This window comes from Hyperolius riggenbachi, chromosome 9 (genome assembly GCF_040937935.1).
Source record: "Hyperolius riggenbachi isolate aHypRig1 chromosome 9, aHypRig1.pri, whole genome shotgun sequence".
Lineage (NCBI taxonomy): Eukaryota > Metazoa > Chordata > Amphibia > Anura > Hyperoliidae > Hyperolius > Hyperolius riggenbachi.
In genome coordinates this window covers 183,096,845-183,116,121 of record NC_090654.1, presented here as the reverse complement: position 1 = coordinate 183,116,121, position 19,277 = coordinate 183,096,845, and the positions used below count along the sequence as shown (strand labels likewise).

The 19,277-nt window shown below is 42.6% G+C and overlaps 1 protein-coding gene across 6 annotated transcripts in view; it reads right to left on the bottom strand.

The window, feature by feature from the left end:
• Window positions 1-19,277, bottom strand: part of PTPRG (protein tyrosine phosphatase receptor type G) — an 831,563-nt gene that overhangs the window by 183,008 nt on the left and 629,278 nt on the right. For all 6 annotated transcript variants that reach the window (XM_068253766.1, XM_068253765.1, XM_068253761.1 and 3 more), the window contains one exon: window positions 7,262-7,394. In XM_068253766.1, coding sequence (XP_068109867.1) covers window positions 7,262-7,394 — 133 coding nt within the window. The remainder of the gene's footprint in view (window positions 1-7,261; window positions 7,395-19,277) is intronic.

The window sequence follows — 19,277 nt, the reverse complement described above, 5'->3', positions numbered from 1 at the left end:
GTGACTAGAGATGTAAAAAACGCACACATACAAAAATCTGAGTTGAAGCAACGTGAAGCATGGCACTGCTGCCTTCCTTTTAGAACAATTGTCTGGCCTTTCTGTGAAGCAGGACCTGCCATTCTCATTATAATGCCAATCACTAAACATTGTAAAGCCAATCATAAGCTGGGGTAGTGTATACTTATGTGAATTCCAACGTTCTGAACATGTGAGAGCTGGAACTCATAGCAGTGCTGCAAGACAATACAACTGGTGAGTTAAATTAATGTTATGCTTGTAGTGCCAGCTGTATTGCCCTGTGGTCACCTAGTGCCTTTTTTTATTATTATTTTACCAGCATAAGTCTGCATTAAATTGCAAGCTCCTCTGGGCAAGGACTGAGGCAATAGGCTCAGTTTTATTAGAGCGCTGCAAAGCATAACAACGCTATACCATAATGAGCAAAATAAATTAAAAGAGGAAGTTGATCAGTGGGAGGGCGCACAAGATTTGAAAAGCATCAGGGCGCAGGTGACAAGTGTGTAAATTAGCCCAGGGGAGGCAATGATAAACTGCAGAAAGCTACCTGGAAGCTGCCTCTCTCCTCATTACCTGACTAGGGTTGTTTGCATTTAAAAGATGTTAAGAACGCGATTCAACAGCAGCACTTAATTTCAAGGCAAGAGGTAAATCAACCTTACTCCTGTATCTCAATGTTCATATTTCACAGCATAAACTGCAGAAGGAAATCAAACAGCCACTGACGGGCTTCGAGAGGTGATTTGTAGGAGTAACTCTGATTTCCCAGCTCCGGATGCCAGATCTGATGAATTCATAACTCCATACAGACGTTGTGGCATAGGAAACACTTTGCTCTCGTCCTACTATCTTAACAGCTGCAGCTGTGTTTCTCTAAATATCCTTTCTGGATGTAAACACATTAGCACTGCATAAACACCTTGATTTACTAGAAGCGGTAAGGGATGGCGGCAGACTTGCATACGCGCAGCGGCTGCATCACTTATTAACCCGCTCGTGGAGTCTCTGCAGCTGAAACGATTACTTCAGTTCTGGGAAAGCTGGGCTGACAAAGCAGCAGAACGCCGAAGATGGAAAACTGTTGAAATAATGATAAAATAACTTGAAGCTTACATCGAGGCAGCCTAAAGCTGAGTGCCATGGTGGATATAAAGCTTGCAATCTTGCCTTACAGCATAAGCATAGCTCTCAACTGTCCCTATTTTGAAGGGATAGTCCCTCTTTGGGAACCAAATCCTTCTGTCCCTTTTTCTTCCTTATTTGTCCCTCTTTCAAGACTTATGTACAGATCTGTGTAAATACATGTATATATATATATATATATATATATATATATATATATATATATATATATATATATATTTATTTTTTTACTGAAAATGTGTTAAATAGACTCTAAACTTTATTCCCATCAATTAAATTGACATACCAGTATTTCTTATTTGCAAATGTTACAATAAAAAAAAAAAAACTAATGACAGAAAGGACCAGTGTGGTTTGAAATACAAAACTACATATTTTGGTTCTGAATTCTTTGTTATATGTGTGACGAGGGGTGTGGTGGGTGTGTGATGAGAGGTGTGGGCGGGACGTGTCTTAAAGTGTCCCTCTTTCTTACCTCAAAAAGTTGGGAGGTATATCAGTTACGAAATGTGGGTTTCCTACAGGTACTCTGCTTTATCCCTCACATTGCAAAAAACACATTAGGAAGCGGTTTAGTCCCTTACCCTCCACAAAAATAAATAAACTGGCTTTAAGATGTGCACACTTGCACAATTACGGTCTTCTGCTGGGATGGGGTCATGACCACCCGGGCGACAGTTCAGGGCCCAGTGCACTACAGATGTGTCGCTAGCCTACAGGTGAGCAGGGCGTTATGTCGCTATAATGGAGGAGGGATCTCTCAGCGAAACATCAAAGGGATTGGCAGAAACTACCCCGACTGGCCGCCTCGGCCAAGAACCATCTGGCACGTGTAAGAGGCTTTGGGCATGATTCACAAAGCTTTTTCACCTGTTTTCACCTTATCTATATTACATTTATTAGCTCTCAAATAGCAAAAATATAATATAATTAAGGCAAGAAAAGCAATATTAAAATGAAATCAATCAGGAACAACTTGCTTTGAGTGATTATTTTGCTCGTTAAATGTGCTGAAATTTTATTATTTATCAATTAGGTGAAAAATAAGTAATTTATGAGAAGTTTTGTGAATAATGCCTTTAAAGGGAAGGTTCAAGCAAAATAAAAAAATGAGTTTCACTTACCTGGGGCTTCTACCAGCCCCATGCAGCCATCCTGTGCCCTCGTAGTCACTCACTGCTGCTCCAGTCCCCCAGACCTCGGAGGTCGGCGGGACGCATTGCGTACATTTTACGCATTCCCGCGAGTGCGTACATTTTTACGCATTGAACCAGTAATGCGTAAAAATGTATGTGTTAATGTTCCTGCACTAGCGGGAATGCGTAAAAACGTACGCAATGCTGCCCGCCGACCTCCGAGGTCGGCAAGCTGCCAGCGGGGGACTGGAGCAGCAGTGAGTGACTATGAGGGCACAGGATGGCTGCATGGGGCTGGTAGAAGCCCCAGGTAAGTGAAACTCATTTTTTTATTTTGCTTGGACATTCCCTTTAAGACTTCGGTAGGTCTGTGCAATGGAAAAGATTAAATTATGAGCCCCTCAGAGGAACAATTAAACCTCATTTAACCAAGACTACTTTCGCACTGGTGCATTGCAGTCTGTTAAGTTACACAATGTAATCACATTGCAAATTATATTGGTACTGTTCGCATCAGCACTTTGGAAGTTCGGTGTGACGAGATCCATAGGGCATAGCAGCAGCATGCAGTGGGTAGCAAACTTTCTATGTACTGGATGCGTTACACAGCAATCATTAAGTGTGATGAGACTTTTCCCCTCCATTGCAATCCTGTTTTTCTAGGGATCGCAACACAACTCTGCAGCGTGAAAGTAGCATAATCACCTCACACGAAGAGCATTAGACTAGGATACAAATCCGTGCATTGGCATACTGCTTCGGTTGTTCAATAAGCATGCACAAATTTTCACATTATAAATGATTTTGTAATTCCGACAGATCACATACTGAGCGTTTCTGGACTATGTGCACATTATAATTGGAAATGCCTACAGATACATCATAACTTGTTAGTTATAACAACCACAAATTGAAATGTGTATAATGTCAATGAGGCCACACAAAAAAACAGAAAAAATGTCAGCACTATATAAATGCATAATAATGATAATATTGAAGCGGTTATGGATGCAACAGGATGCAACAGGATAAAAAGGAATAATCTGTATTGCTCTGTCCAATATTCTTTAGTGAGAGATTCTCTTTTTTCAAATAACAACATGCAAGTGAATTATGTTTTATGTAGACTGCTATACTATTTCCCAGATCAACTGTTTTGTGCTGCAAATTCCCTTCACCTTTCCTTTTTGTTACTTACTAAGAAGAAATCCACTTTACGCAATAACACCCTACATTTAGACAAGACAAATAATTACTCAAATAGGGTAGAGAAGGAGGCGCCCGGAGTGTATATATCAATTACAACTGAACAGTACTATGTAGTATTCAAATGGTAAAAATAAAAATAAAAGATCAGCTGGCCCTACCTTATTAAAGTAGACCCTTCACTCGATATAAAAAGATAAACGTTTTATTTGGCACTCTCCTTCTCTACCCTACTGATCAATCACCCCTTTTTCGGGGTCACCACTTCCGGCAAGTGGACTTTTTTCCTTTAGGAGCTGCGACCACCATCAGACAAGGCCGAGCGGGGACGGTACTTCCTCGCATGCACAACAAATGGTTGCCAGACTTGCAACCTAATTTTGTGAGTATAACAACCATACGATTACTGTATTTACCAGAATCAACGTATCATACTACACCAGATTGGGCTCCCGGTTCTCCCCCCGTCCCTTTTTTCCTTGTTCAAATAATTACTCAAAGCACTTGAGTTGCAGCCACTAGAGTGCGCTCAGTAGGCAGTGGCAGTGTTAGGAAGTCTAGCCCAAGGACTCCTTACTGAAGAATAGGTGCTGACTTCCCCAACAGGAAGAGGGTAAAGGGGAACGTAGAATTTAATCTAAAAGTGGCCATAAATGGTACAATCTCCCAAATCATCGACTGGCCGATCGATGAAATTAGGTACATGTAATAGTGCCGATCCACAACGGATGATTGTTCTGTGAATTAGAATTTCAGGACGATTCTCTTAGTCTGATCGGATTTGCTTATCATTTTCCCCTCCGTTGGTGGGCTGGATGATCATTTCCAATCGATTGCAACGATCGGATCAGATGGTCGATCGTTTGGGAAACTAGATTTGTTAATGGGTACCTTTAGCCCCATTCTTACATTGCCTGCTAAAAGGTTACTTCTTAGGTATGGAAGTAGAGAAAACCTCTATGTCACTGACAAATTATTTTCCAGTAATAATAAAGACACATGGATGGTGAGTACATGCACTGAAAACCCCTACACCACAGCCTATTATTATTATTATTGATTTATAAAGCGCCATCATATTCGTGGCACTGTATACCCTATGTGGCTAATGCAGAGATCTCGACTTCTAAACATAAACTAGCTTAAACTGGAAAGGTGTATTCCAATGCATTCACTTCTCTCCAGAGAATTTGCAGCTACGGGGATGGAATAAGCAAAATGAGCAGCTTAAAATGCAGCAAACGTGCCTAACATCCCTCCCGTTTCTAAACAGGCAAGAATCTGGACGTGGCGGGTTGGATGCAGCAGAGAAGCTCTCGCCAAGCTGTAATTACGGCTGACAAGTGGAATGACATGTAAGAATACATAGCCGCAGCTCACATCCCACCCCGGAAGAAAGGAAACGTTGACATTTAAATTAGCTCTCAGAATTTGAATGTTGGAGGAATTTCGACACACGTTAGACTTTACCCTGGCACACAGTCACAAAATATCACATCACAAGCAGAAAATGTACACTTAAATCCGAAGAAGCATGCCCTCTAGGCCCGAATTCATCTTTAAACCAAAACTTCAAAGCAGGATCTGTTCATTGCATACAGACTCCCTTGTTTTGAGATAAGACAGTATTAGCAAGAAATAGTTGGTGGAAAACCGGTGATCACTAATTGATTATTGAGGCAACAACCTTGACCTTTCAAAAATGTAGTTTACAAGTTTTCAAAATACTGGTAAGTTATGTAATGCCACCAGGATTTTGAATAGTGGGTTAAGTATTTGACCTGCAATTAATTTCTATTTAAGAAAAAAAAGTACCTAGAGAGTCTCTTACAAAGCAACGCATGTGGTAAAATGGCACACTGGGAAACCTCAACTTCCTGTCAGAAAACAAGTCTTTACTAAGCCCCCAGCAGACTTTCATGCATTAAAATCGATTCATACTGTCTCCTTTCCCACCTACAGCCAAACCCCTCCACCACTCCCCTCTCCTACCTTGACGAGCTGCATCACACAGAGGCTTCATACAAACATAGAGGCCAACCAAACATCGCACAGATATGTGTCAAGGCACATTAAGTCCAACTTGGTCCCTAGAGACCATACAACCATACAACACACTCCAGCGTTAAAAGTGCTGAGGGGTTTACAGGCTGCCTAGTATTCAGCCTTATGAGTTAGCGTCTTTGTGTTGGGGACACTTCAAGGTTGCTTTGAGGAGGCAACACTGTACTTTGCATGTGATGTTGGTCCTCTGGCCACAGTTTCTTCTGAGCCAATCCCTGGGTTGTATGCAAATCAGGATGACCAGGCAAAAGTTAGAATGCCCGATCTATATACTTGTTTCTAGTGAGTGATTTATGTAGTCAAACAGACAGAAAAGTAGAATTTTATATAATTAAGGAGTGATGACTGCTTCTACAGATATTAAGGACAAGTAAACTTTAAGATTCTTGGAAGTGTGTATGTGCAGCTACAATAAATATTTATCTTGGAAAATAAGCACAAATCAGAGTGCTTTGAAAAGGAATATATATATATATATATATATATATATATATATATATATATATATATATATATATATATATTCTTGCTCATCTTTGAGAAGTTTACATCACTGCAGGCTCTAGGTACATCATTTTCAGAGCATCACACTATAATTTAGAGTGTGCACATAAACTGGCATCTATCTACATGACCGCCAAGCACTTCCCACACTGTATGTGCCCTCAGTTGCTGACCGGCCAACGACAATCTATGACTGCAGATAGCCCACAATACGTAGTCATAGGCTTGAAGTAAAGTTACACAGACACATTTTGTTGTATTAAAACCCTTCTCAAATTCTAATTTTCTGCTTTTTAAAAAACAGTGCCAAGACTCTTCCTTTTCAAAATTAGGCATAGATAAGGCAGGTTAGTGGACAGGAGAGGTTACAGTAAAATAAAAAGATTTATACATACCTGAGGCTTCCTCCAGCCCCATACGCTCCGATTGCTCCCACACTGCCGTCCTCAGTCTTCTGCTGCGCCGGTACCGGGTCCCCACACTTCCGTCAGTCAGAGCCAGTCTACTCAGGAGACGTGCGCTCTTTGCTTATCTCTCCAGCAGCTGCCTGCTGGAGAGATACGTAGAGGGTGCACTACTCTTTTGTCAGACTGGCTCAGAATGACAGAGTGCGTGGACCCGTACCGGCACTGCAGAAGACTGAGGACGGCGGCGTGGGAGCGATCAGAGTGTATGAGGCTGGAGGAAGCCCCAGGTATGTATAAATCTTTATTTTTCTGAGCTCTTTTACACTTTAAGTTTACTCATGGAGAAGGGATTTTTCATCACTGATGATCGGTTAGCTATTAGCTAGAATGGAAAGAAACATTGAAACCAGCACCTGTTGATATCCTGCAATTGACTGATATGCTATTTTGCCAAACCAAAAATTGCCTGTGGGACTCTACACATACATTATCATGAGACATCTCTAAAAAGGTAGCCACGGAGATCGATTCATTACTGCTTGATTTTGACCAATTTAAGTGATGGCTATATGCCTAAATACCTGCCAACTTTTGCAATTTTCAGATAAAGATCGGAGCCAAGCAAATTCAACACAGATGTGTAGTTTAGATATACACTGAATTGTTTCTGTCCATCTTACGAGATCTAAACGGTTTCACTCAGCAACTCTATTGCAAACAGCCACAGATTTAATCAGACAATGTTTCGCTGTCATTTCTGAGGAAGAAGAGATGCCTTACCTCCAGTAGACAAGTACTGCTAACAGCAGGACTAGGCAGAAGAAAGTTAAAGCTGAAACCACCATCAGGGGGACAATCCACTCCATCTTACTGGAATGAGGCCGGCTTGCCATGCTTGAGTTAAAGGAGTCATCTGTTAATTACAACAAACATGAAAATGAATCAAACAATTTAAGATCAGTGAATAATTCTCCTCTATCTTGTCATTTCCTGAAATCCACACCTTCATAGGCAACAGGGTTCTCAGTGGTTAGCACTTCATCTTTCCAATAATGGGAGTCCTGGTCTTGATTCCCACAAAGGTCAATATCTATTGAAACGTCTATGCTCTTACCATGCTTATATAGATTTTTTTTTTACCTGGTCTCTATTGAAGATGGTCCTTGTAGGTAAAGGTACTTACATCACAGCACCAGGAGCTTTAGAGCCAAACTTCCATCATGTTTCTCTCATGACAGCTGACCTTAGAGCTACTGATCAACTGCATCCCCGCAAGTCCTCATTCAATGTAGACTCTGCACTAGCTAAAGAAGATGGGTTGTGTTATGTATATTAAAGCGGACCAGGACTCAGAACTTCCTCTCTGCTCTAATATATACGCAACAGCATAATAACCTTTTCCAGAAAAATATTTCTTTGTTACAGCTGATACAAAACCTGCAATAAATCTGCAAATTGTCTACTTTCTGCTCTCATGGAAGCAGACATATCGTTAACATCTTGTCTACTAATCAACTCATGGCAGACAGCTGACACAGCTGAGCGATCAACTTACAACTAGTGCTTAGTCACAGGTGAGGGGGAATTAAACATGCTAAACTGTGTAAATACATACAGGGTGCATTTCTCTGTTTTCCTTCTAGCCTGTGCAAGAGTTCAGGTCCACTTTAACAAGCGTATATCATTGCTAAAGTGGATCTTCACTCATTCTATACAGGAATCAGTAGTGCAAAAATAGGAGCCAGAGCTGTTGTATTGCGTATCTTAATTGTGCTTCATGCATTTCATGCATATAGTCAAAAGAAAAACATTGTAATAGCTTTTTAATATAAATGGTTAAAAACCACACAAAAATACTCATATAAAAACTTGTTCTTAATAAAGCAAATAGCAGTGTTTGTCCGAGCCAATGTTAGTGACCAGCTTCACTGTTTAGACCTGCCCAATAATACTCACAGCCAGACTTCCAAAGACGCATAAGAGTAAAAATGGTTGGTAATTAAGATAAATGTAATGCATGTAACATTTATTTATTACAATGTACATCATTGGACCATATCTTGTTTTTATGATATACATGGAATTAACCTCTGCATTTTATTTTTAATTCGTTAGGGGGAATTTATTAGAGGAAAAACAATATTGTAAAGCTTGACGTGTGTTTAAAGTTTTAGGATATGATTATGATGGTGACTGATCCAATAAAAAGTGGAGTGTTATGTGAAGACTGTCTGTCAGGGTGTTGCTAGCAGGGTTTTGCTAGGTGTCAGTGATGCTAGCCCCAAAGATCAGTGGCATGTGCCCCTGATCTATTCTGGGGTGCAGCAAATGTCCCCCAGGCAGTCAGCTGTGGTGCTTCAATGGCGGGCATACTGGGAGCTGTGGTGCATCAGTCGGGGGTATGTTGGGTGCTGTGGTGCCATACTGGGAGCTGTGGTGCATCAGTCGGGGGTATGTTGGGTGCTGTGGTGCCATACTGGGAGCTGTGGTGCATCCGTCGGGGGTATGTTGGGTGCTGTGGTGCCATGCTGGGTGCTGTGATGTCTTTATTGGGGCATGCAGGGAGCTGTGGTTCTTCTATGGGGGCATGCAGGGAGTTGTGGTGCCTCAATAGGAGGCCCGTGGGAGCATGGGAGAGGGTCCACTAGATTCTAGTGACTAGAAGATCAGGTATTGCTATGGGAGAACTGCCAAATAACCTGGCGACAAGCCAGCCTGCCCAGCAGAAAGCCAGACCAGCCAGCACAGAAGCCAGGAAACTCTGCCTATTTATGTTTAAATGATACTCCCTATTTATGTGATATGCTGCATTTTAGTTTTTTTTTTTTATTAACCAGCCGGGCGGTATGGACGAGCTCAGCTCGTCCATCACCGCCGGAGGCTGCCGCTCAGGCCCTGCTGGGCCGATTTTCATCAAATAAAGAGCAGCACACGCAGCCGGCACTTTGCCAGCCGCGTGTGCTGCCTGATCGCTGCCGCTCTGCGGCGATCCGCCGCGAGCAGCGGCGAAAGAGGGTCCCCCCAGCCGCCTGAGCCCAGCGTAGCCGGAACAAAAAGTTCCGGCCAGCGCTAAGGGCTGGATCGGAGGCGGCTGACGTCAGGACGTCGGCTGACGTCCATGACGTCACTCCGCTCGTCGCTATGGCGACGATGTAAGCAAAACAAGGAAGGCCGCTCATTCCGGCCTTCCTTGTTTATTCTGGGCGCCGGAGGCGATCGGAAGAACGCCTCCGGAGCGCCCTCTAGTGGGCTTTCATGCAGCCAACTTTCAGTTGGCTGCATGAAATAGTTTTTTTTTTATTTAAAAAAAAACCTCCCGCAGCCGCCCTGGCGATCTTAATAGAACGCCAGGGTGGTTAATGGAGAGGGGGGACTTCATCCAGCATTTTGCTGGGCAGGCCTACTTAGACCGCTGTTAAGTTAATGTAAATGTGGCTTCACCCATGACCACACCCACATTCTGGTGGGTGGCCACACCCATTTTCTGTCTGGAGTGGCCAAAAGTGCCCCGGATCTCTGAGGATCCTAGCAATGCCCCTTCTGTCTGTCAGTTAAAAGAGCTACAGTATGTGAGCTCGAAGGATCTTTTTTATTTATATAATTCTTTTCACAGTTGTCAAGCAGCGGCAGTTTATTTATCAGTACCATTTGTCTTTTGTATTAAAAAGTGTGATTTTAGTCTTTTTTTTTCTTTACTTTTTAATTTAATGATAGCAATGGACAAATCTTCCTTCATCCTCACCTGGGAAACAGAGGTCACAGCTGGAAAAGCACAAGTTTATGGGTTTAAACATTGGAAAGGAATAGGCTAGTAGACATCAGGAGATAATAGGCTGGCACCAGCAATCACGTTACGAGTTGGTTAGCACTGGTTAACATGTTTTGTTAGACACTGCCTGTATTAGAGTTTCATTTAGTGTGCATTACCCCTGTATTATAGATAGGGCTTGTTTCACTAACAGGCGCTAAGTGTTAGCACCGGAGTGAAAAGCCACTTAGTGCCCCATAAGTAGCTTTGCACACAGCCCCGCTCAGTGCGTGCGCAGCGCGCCGGTAATAGTGAGTGATGCGACAACAACGTTGCACCCGCTGCCCTGTAAATGAAAACGGCGCATCAGGTGCCCCTGAAGTGGCGCATTTATGCATCGTTTCGTACGCATACAATGCACTGTTTTTGTCGCACCACGCACTATTACCAGCGCACCACGCTGCGCGCGCACTGAGCGGGGCTGTGCGCGATATGTGGGCGCAAACCTCCTATCGCCCTGGTTTGTGCCCACAATGTGTTTAGGCTCACTCACCGGCTTAGTGCCGGTTAGTGAAACAAGCCCATAGTCACTGAGGATAATGGTGCCATAATAATCGCTAATAACTAAAACACCTAGGAGAGAAAAATAGTGTTAGGCATCAGTGAGTAGGCTAGTGTTCAGCATTGGGAAGGAACAGATTAGTGTTAGTGTTAAGAATAAGTGACTAGTGTTATTAACTGGGTGGGTAATTTATTGTCCATTTGGATCCTTTTCTGTCCATAACAACAGATTGCCTTGTTAGCCTGCATGCCAACGACACTGAACTCAGCCCAGAACTGTCACCTGAAGGGACTGAGCCGCACCATCTGCAGGTAACATTGCTTGTATGTGTTATTCAGCTCCTGTACATGCAACTATTGAACTTGTTATCAGTTCCTTGCACTCAACACACACATTTACAACCTTTAATTGGCTATCATTGCAGTCCGACTGCAGAGAAACTCAGGCTCGTTCACACTAGAGGCGTTTTTTGGATTTTAGAAGCGCAGACAATTTGTACTAATCGCCCTAAAATCGCTTACACTATGCTCTACAATGAGATAGTTCTCATTGGGGCATTGCGTTTGCTTGCCGCTGACAAAAGTGCTGCATGTACCATTTTCAGGGCGATTTGCCCTGAATGGAAGGTTTGGGGAATCGCAAAGCGCTTGAAAAAGCACTTTTTATAGCGATTTCCCCAGCACTTTAATGAATAAATATACGTTGTATTTATCCATTCCCGGGGGCAAAGTAATCACTTCCTGACCGACGTCAAATAATTGCTCTGCTAAAGCGCTTATAAAAGCGCTTATAACATGCAGAGCGATTTGGAAAAAAAATAAAAACAATCGCTCAGTGCGGGTGAGAATGTTAGTGCAACACAATGTGAATGAGGCCTTAGAGCCCTAAATTCTTTCCCCTTACTGTGAGCAAAAAGTAGTAATGGGACTGCACATACACATGCTTATCTGATCATGGTAAATGTAATTTCAGATACTCTAATTGCTATGTTGCTAACTAGGGGTGGTCAATGCAAATAATTTCAAGTTGATGCAGGATTATGCAAATTCTGTATGCAAATTTATGCAGCTTTAAAATGGGCCAATTGGATTTTAGCTCAGCAGGATCTGATTGGTTCATGTTCAAGCTGCATAAATGTGCATACAAATTCGTATAATGCTGCACAGCTCAAAATGATTTGCATCTCATTGAGCCTCCCTATTGCTGACAAGTGTGAGCATAGCATCAAGTTAGTCCCCCCTCTTCCAATGCATAATCCCACACTAAATTCAAAATACTGTACACTTCCAGTAATAGATACAGTAGATAAGCATAAGGTGCTGATAGGTATTCTCAACTCAGATAAGAATAGATAACGCATCTGATCTCAGCCCAAACGCTAAAAAGCAATACATAACACACGGCAGCTCAGCCCCATGAAAAATAACAGCATGCAGTCCGAGAACAGCCGCATTCATAAAACCGTGGAGCTGACACTACCTGGCGTTATAATTTACAGCAAAGAATGAGAAACTCGATTATAGACCTGTTATGGATTGCCTGTGTACTCATTACAGGAAGTTACCAGGTGGCACACAGCAAGACTGCAGAAGTGAAAATAAATGCCAAATGGTGCAAAAATAAGGAGCTTACATGGGAAGACAGTGGTGAGAACTCAGCATGGGGGGAAGGGGGGGATGGGATAGGATGAGGTGATAGCACAGCACGGGAATGTTTTCTTGGTGAATGTAGGCCAGCTATCAGCAGCCTTACACTCTGCCCTTTAAAAGAGGAATCTTGCAGGGGGCTAATCAGTCTAGATGCATGGGGTGATGGAGGTTTTACAGTTAAGGCAAACATTGACTTTTAGCCAAAGATAGAAGTGTAATTAGCGTGGCATGATCTGATGTAATATGACACACACAGTTCTGTGTGATTGGCAGCATGCAGAGATGACAGGGCGAGCTGCTATATTTTATGAGCATGCCATGGTTTGAACGTTTCGATAGCTGACAGCAGTTATCATGGATGCAGCACTGGAGGGTCAGTCTGTAACATGCTTTATGTGTTTGACAGGACCTGCAGCAAGTGATATGACCACAGGGTTGCATAACCTTCATCTTAAAGAGAACCTGTCACAATATGAGAGTTGTAATATTGTGACAACATAGCAACATTTGTAATCCGGAGTGAATGTTTAATTTTATTCCATCTCCCTTTTATTAGCACACATTACACAAGGGGCAAGCAAGCCTTTGTTGTACTTAGGACTCTTTCCTGGATGCTGGGAGCTCTCTAGTTTAATGTACAAACTAAAGGGAGGCCCTGATTTCTCTGGCTTGGAGCCACGTCCTATCTACAAACCAGTGAGATAAACTCTACTACAGAAAGAGACAAAGCTCCAATTCAGAGAAATCAAGACATCTATTATGAGCATTCCATACATAAGCTGGAACAAATTAAATACAGTAGAATACAATAGATTGTAAACTATATTCAATTTAGTTTGTTTACATGATGTCACTCTAAGTCTACAATGTACGCTTAGGGGGACATAGGAGTCAGCAAAAGCGAAGCTTCCGAGAGAAGGTGTCGCTTTTTCTGCAGGGAAGAGGAATCAGTGATCAGGCACCATGGCTCGATTCATTGATTCCTGGGCTAACGAATCCGCGGCCGCTCACAGCCGCGGGAGCGCGCATGTCCTCCTTGACGTAAAACTACGTCAAGGAGGACAAAGTGGTTAAGTTTAGACAGCCCGGGTGTATTCCTCATTGGCACAAGTAAATGTCTGCTCAGAGTAAGGCCAGACACCCACTAGGAGCGATTTTCTGAGCACTTTACGATTTGAAAACTTGCTAATGTAATGCTATAGGTGTGATCCCACTTGAGCAATGTGGTTTTATAAAAATCCCCAATAGCATTGCAGTAGCAAGAGCTTTTTCAAATCACTAGTGATTAGAAATCGCTCCTAGTGTGTTTCTGGCCTTATAATATGGTTATTATCGTGCGGAACAGCAGATAATTTGAGTTCATTTGTAAAAGGTAAGAACGCTGAAAACTCCTGTAGTGCAGTTCGGTCCTTCATGGAAATAAAGGTGCTGCTTGCTAACTGTTGGGCTTTAAGGGTGACACGTGGTGTTGGTAGAGCTCAACAATACATTTTCTGTAAAATTGTTTCCAAATATGTCACATATCATGTGCCCAATGAAGGGTGAAACACAGTTGTAAAATTTTAGCTTTGGAACAAGAATAAATGAGTGAATCTCTGAACTCTAAACAGATAGTAAGGGTGCATATAATCAGACATTTGGCTGGACTCTCTGATATGGAAACACAGGTATGCTCTTTTTTGCTCACTCAAGTACAGTATATCATTCACCAATTTGCACCATAAGAGATTGCAGGCAGTAGTCTCATGCAGAGGCCCTGTTAAAGTTATACAGCTACAAAGCAGGATGAGTAGTACAGCACAGAATCACTTTAAAGAACACCTGAAGTGGGAAAAAATGTAGATCTCTCTGAACCTATTCAACTTAGTGCAAGTCAAACAGGTTTCTTTTGCCCGTGAGCAGCCATGGATGAGTGCATCTGGACTAAGCATGCAAAAGTAAAGTCTACACATGCCCTGGAGATTGAAGCACTTGTGCACAATGGAAAAAAAAGCCATGCACAAGGGAAAAAAAAAGCCGTGTACTGGAACCTTATCCCCTCGGACTTGTGTTTTCATGGGTGTAACACACTTGTGGACCAGGCACACTGCTGGTGGCACTGCCCACTGGTAACAGATTTCTGGACAATCTGCTTTTCTTTGGCCTGAGGTCCAATCGGACCCGTGGTCAGCCTTATTTCCACAAATCCCATCCCCATTTGCTCAAACATCAGAACTAACACCAGGCCAGATCTGCAATGCCTTCTAAAAAGTTGCTAATTGCCTATCCTGTTAGCTTAAACTGTAACCCATGTTAGCACTACTGTAGAGTTATTACGTCATTTGTATCCTCTCCGTGATTCTCAATTTACCTGTTTCTTCTAAGCTATAAACATAAAACTATCAGTAAAAAGAAAGTTGGTAAAAGAAAGAAGCAGTGCATGAGTTGCTTAGTTGTATTGGGCCTTCACAAACATTACTGTCACATGCCCAGTCCAGATATCCACAGCAGGAATGTGGCAGAAGGTGAAGAGGGACCTGTGCTGAAACTGTGGACTCTACAAGGATCTGGGAAGCCTTTGGACCACCCAGAGGTTTCTAATTATCCAGGCAAAGAGCTACCTTTTACCTTATCCCCGCTTCAGGTGTACTGTATCCATGATCAAGTCCTACACCAAGTGTAAAACCCTAAAGCTTTCAGAGGATTATTATTATTTTTAATGATTTTTTTTATATATATAAAACCAGGGCTGTTTTATCAGTAGAAAAATCTTCCGACTCCAACGTTGACTCCTCAGTTTATGAAACCACGACTCCGACTCCGGGTACCCAAAATGGCTCCGACTCCTCGACTCCTTAGTCTAATACTTAACAGGGCTGTGGATTTTGTACAAAAATCATCCGACTCCCGACTCCTCAGTTTATGAAACCACGACTCCAACTCCGACTCCGGGTTCCCAAAATTGCCCTGACTCCTCGACTCCGACTCCACAGCCCTGTATAAAACCCAGCTTTATTTTATGCTCTGTGTCTCATTTTATATCAGGGTAAAACATTTTGCAATTAATGTGAAAAAACAAATCGGAACCCTTCCCCGTTTTACGGGACTTATAATGGTAGCCTAGAAGTGATCTGTCTGCCTGTAAAGTAGAAGCCTCTTTAAATTGCTAAAAGCCATAAAAAGTGGCGCCACGTGCTAATTTTCTTTTATGGTGATCTAATGAAAGGCGACTTTATTAGTTTTAATAAACAAGGCTGTAAAAGCCATCATTAATTTATAAGGTATATTTCAGCCCAATACTGACACTATTTCTACAAGCAGTAATCTGCAAAGCTAGACATAAATAAGAGATGGCAGGGGACGGAGAATGAGGAAGGCATCTGCTAATGCATGGTCAAAGCCACTGTCAAACAGGGTTTGTGTGAAAACAAGAAAGGTTTTTTTATTTCTTTTTGTTGTAGCGCTTCTGTAGCGCTATGTGTAGTCTTAAATTAACCCATTTAGGACCAGAAGACTCTGACCCCTTAAAGTGAACCTCCAGACTAAAAATTGACTCAGCAGCACTGGAAAGGCCTGGTGTTTCTTTAACTGTTTCACAGCATCAGAACTTTTTTTCTCTTATACAAGCCTCATTTTTAGCTGCACAGAGAAAAACTGCCCGGGCATTTTTCCCCTAATGCTGTGCAAAGCATGATGGGATTTCTGATGTTGTTCTCGTTCTGCTGTTTTGGTGTATTTTTTTTGCCCCTCTCCGTGGCGACATTCCCCCCTCCCTCTCCTACCTGTCCCCCCGGTGATCGGGGCTGCACAGGACGCTATCTGTCCTGTGCAGCCTGTGACAGGATGTCCGCTGTCACATGGCGGCAATCCCCGGCCGCTGATTGGCCGGGGATCGCGGATCTGCCTTACGGCACTGCTGCGCAGCAGTGCCGTACAATGTAAACAAAGGAGACAAATGTCTCCTGCGTTTACATTTAGTCTGCGAGCCGCGATCAGCGGCTCGCAGGCTATTCACGGAGACCCGCTCCGTGATCTAACAGGAAACGGCCCTTTCCTGATTAATTAGGGAGGCACCTGGCGACGCAGATCTGCGTCGCTGGTCCTCCAGCTACCACTTTGCCGCCGCACGGTATGAGTGTGCGGTCGGCAAGTGGTTAAAGTGAACCTCCGGACTAAAAATCGACTCAGCAGCACTGAAAAGGCTTTGTGTTTCTTTAACAGTTTCACGAAAAAAGAGATATCAGCAGCACCGCTACAGTGAAAAAGTTAGCTCTTTATTAGTGCAGTAAAATCATGTGGCAAAGATAGAGCTGGAGGCAACTACAGCCCGCTGTTTCAAAGCGACATGCTTCTTCTTCAAGTTGCAAGCTCATAATGACAAACAATGTTCTCATCAACAACAACAACAAATAACATTTGTAAAGCGCTTTTCTCCCGTGGGACTCAAAGCGCATAAGCATGGCTCCGACCATCGTGGTACAGAGGAAGAATTTTATAAGTCTGGAAATGCCAGGCTAAACAGGTGGCTTTTCAGTCTGGATTTGAATAGCTCCAGGGATGGTGCTGTCTTTACTGGGTGTGGTAGGGAGTTCCAAAGAGTAGGGGCAGCATGACAGAAGGCTCTGTCTCCAGATTTTTTGAGGTGCACTCTGGGAGTGACCAAGTTTATAGAACTTGCTGATCTGAGGTTGTGAGAGGTGTGGTGCAGCTTCAGCAAGTCCTTCATGTATCCAGGGCCCAGATTGTGCAGGGATTTGAATGTCAGCAGTCCAATCTTGAAGAGTATTCTCCATTCTACTGGTAGCCAGTGCAGTGAGCGAAGGATCGGTGTAATGTGACAGTGGCGAGGCTGGTTTGTTAGCAATCTGGCAGCAGCATTCTGCACTAATTGCAGGCGACGCAAGTCTTTTTTGGGGAGGCCAGCATAAAGGGCATTGCAGTAGTCCAGCCGTGATGTGATGAAGGCGTGGACTAGGGTTTGAAGATCCTCTGGGGGAATCAGATGTTTAATCTTTGCAATGTTCTTCAGATGAAAGAAGGAAGATTTAACTACAGATGACATTTGGTTTCTGAAACTCAATTCCCTCATACCTTCTTAAATATGGCCACACATTCAAATGTCAGCCAATCCAAAAATGAGACTTGAGAAGTGACCAATCAGAGCAGACCAAGGGAATGGAGGACCTGATGGGGAACTTCAGTACACAGGAAGTACAACCCACAAGTGACCTCACTGAAAGAAAACACTCCCATAAGAGAAACGGCTGCTAAGCCACACCCAAAACGGACCTGATGGGGAACTGCCATGTACGCGTAAAAATCACCTGATGCGTAAAAATATACGCATAAACCCCGAACGCGAAAACGCATGAAAACAGTATGCTAAAGGCATCCGCAATGAATGCCAACAAGAGAAGACGCGTAAAAAGCGTAAAAATATACGCAAAATCTAGGGACGCGTGGAAGAATAACGCGTAAAAACCTCTGAATAAATGCTAACAAAGCGTACGCGTAAAAAAATGGGAGTGGCGTATCAACATACGCAAGTAGTTAAAGTAAACTGTGCATAACACTATATGTAAAAAAATACCAAAACCAGTAAAATATACATATGCAAAAATGTACAAATATTGATATGCTCTGATTGGTCACCGCTCATGCATAAATATAAAGAGCCTTAATCACATAAAATATAGAAAAGTACAGGAACAACCTTAAGAAAAATGTTATCTCAGAATATAAATACTAGATACATCCCATAAATTATTCCAAAAATTGCCGAAAAAACCCAAACCTATGTTACTGGTCCTGATTGCCACCCAGATCCGAATCTTCTTATATACAAAACGATAAATCGTACTCCCTATTTAAACCTCCTCGACCTACAGTTCCTAAACGTCTAATCCATCCTGCTTCACATTTCAGTAATGCGTTCAATCTATCCCCACCACGTAATGTCCTAGGTACACTATCTATGACCTGTATCCTAAGTTGTGACACTGAATGTCGAGACTCGACAAAATGGGACGACACTGCCTGTTCTCGATTCTGACCACGTATCGCACACTTGTGTGATGAAAGACGTACACGTAAAGATTGTGTCGTCATGCCAACATAAGCTAAGCCACAAGGGCATTCGACATTCAGTGTCACAACTTAGGATACAGGTCATAGATAGTGTACCTAGGACATTACGTGGTGGGGATAGATTGAAAGCATTACTGAAATGTGAAGCAGGATGGATTAGACGTTTAGGAACTGTAGGTCGAGGAGGTTTAAATAGGGAGTACGATTTATCGTTTTGTATATAAGAAGATTCGGATCTGGGTGGCAATCAGGACCAGTAACATAGGTTTGGGGTTTTTCGGCAATTTTTGGAATAATTTATGGGATGTATCTAGTATTTATATTCTGAGATAACATTTTTCTTAAGGTTGTTCCTGTACTTTTCTATATTTTATGTGATTAAGGCTCTTTATATTTATGCATGAGCGGTGACCAATCAGAGGATATCAATATTTGTACATTTTTGCATATGTATATTTTACTGGTTTTGGTATTTTTTTACATATAGTGTTATGCACAGTTTACTTTAACTACTTGCGTATGTTGATACGCCACTCCCATTTTTTTACGCGTACGCTTTGTTAGCATTTATTCAGAGGTTTTTACGCGTTATTCTTCCACGTGTCCCTAGATTTTGCGTATATTTTTACGCTTTTTACGCGTCTTCTCTTGTTGGCATTCATTGCGGATGCCTTTAGCATACTGTTTTCATGCGTTTTCGCGTTCGGGGTTTATGCGTATATTTTTACGCATCAGGTGATTTTTACGCGTACATGGCAGTTCCCCATCAGG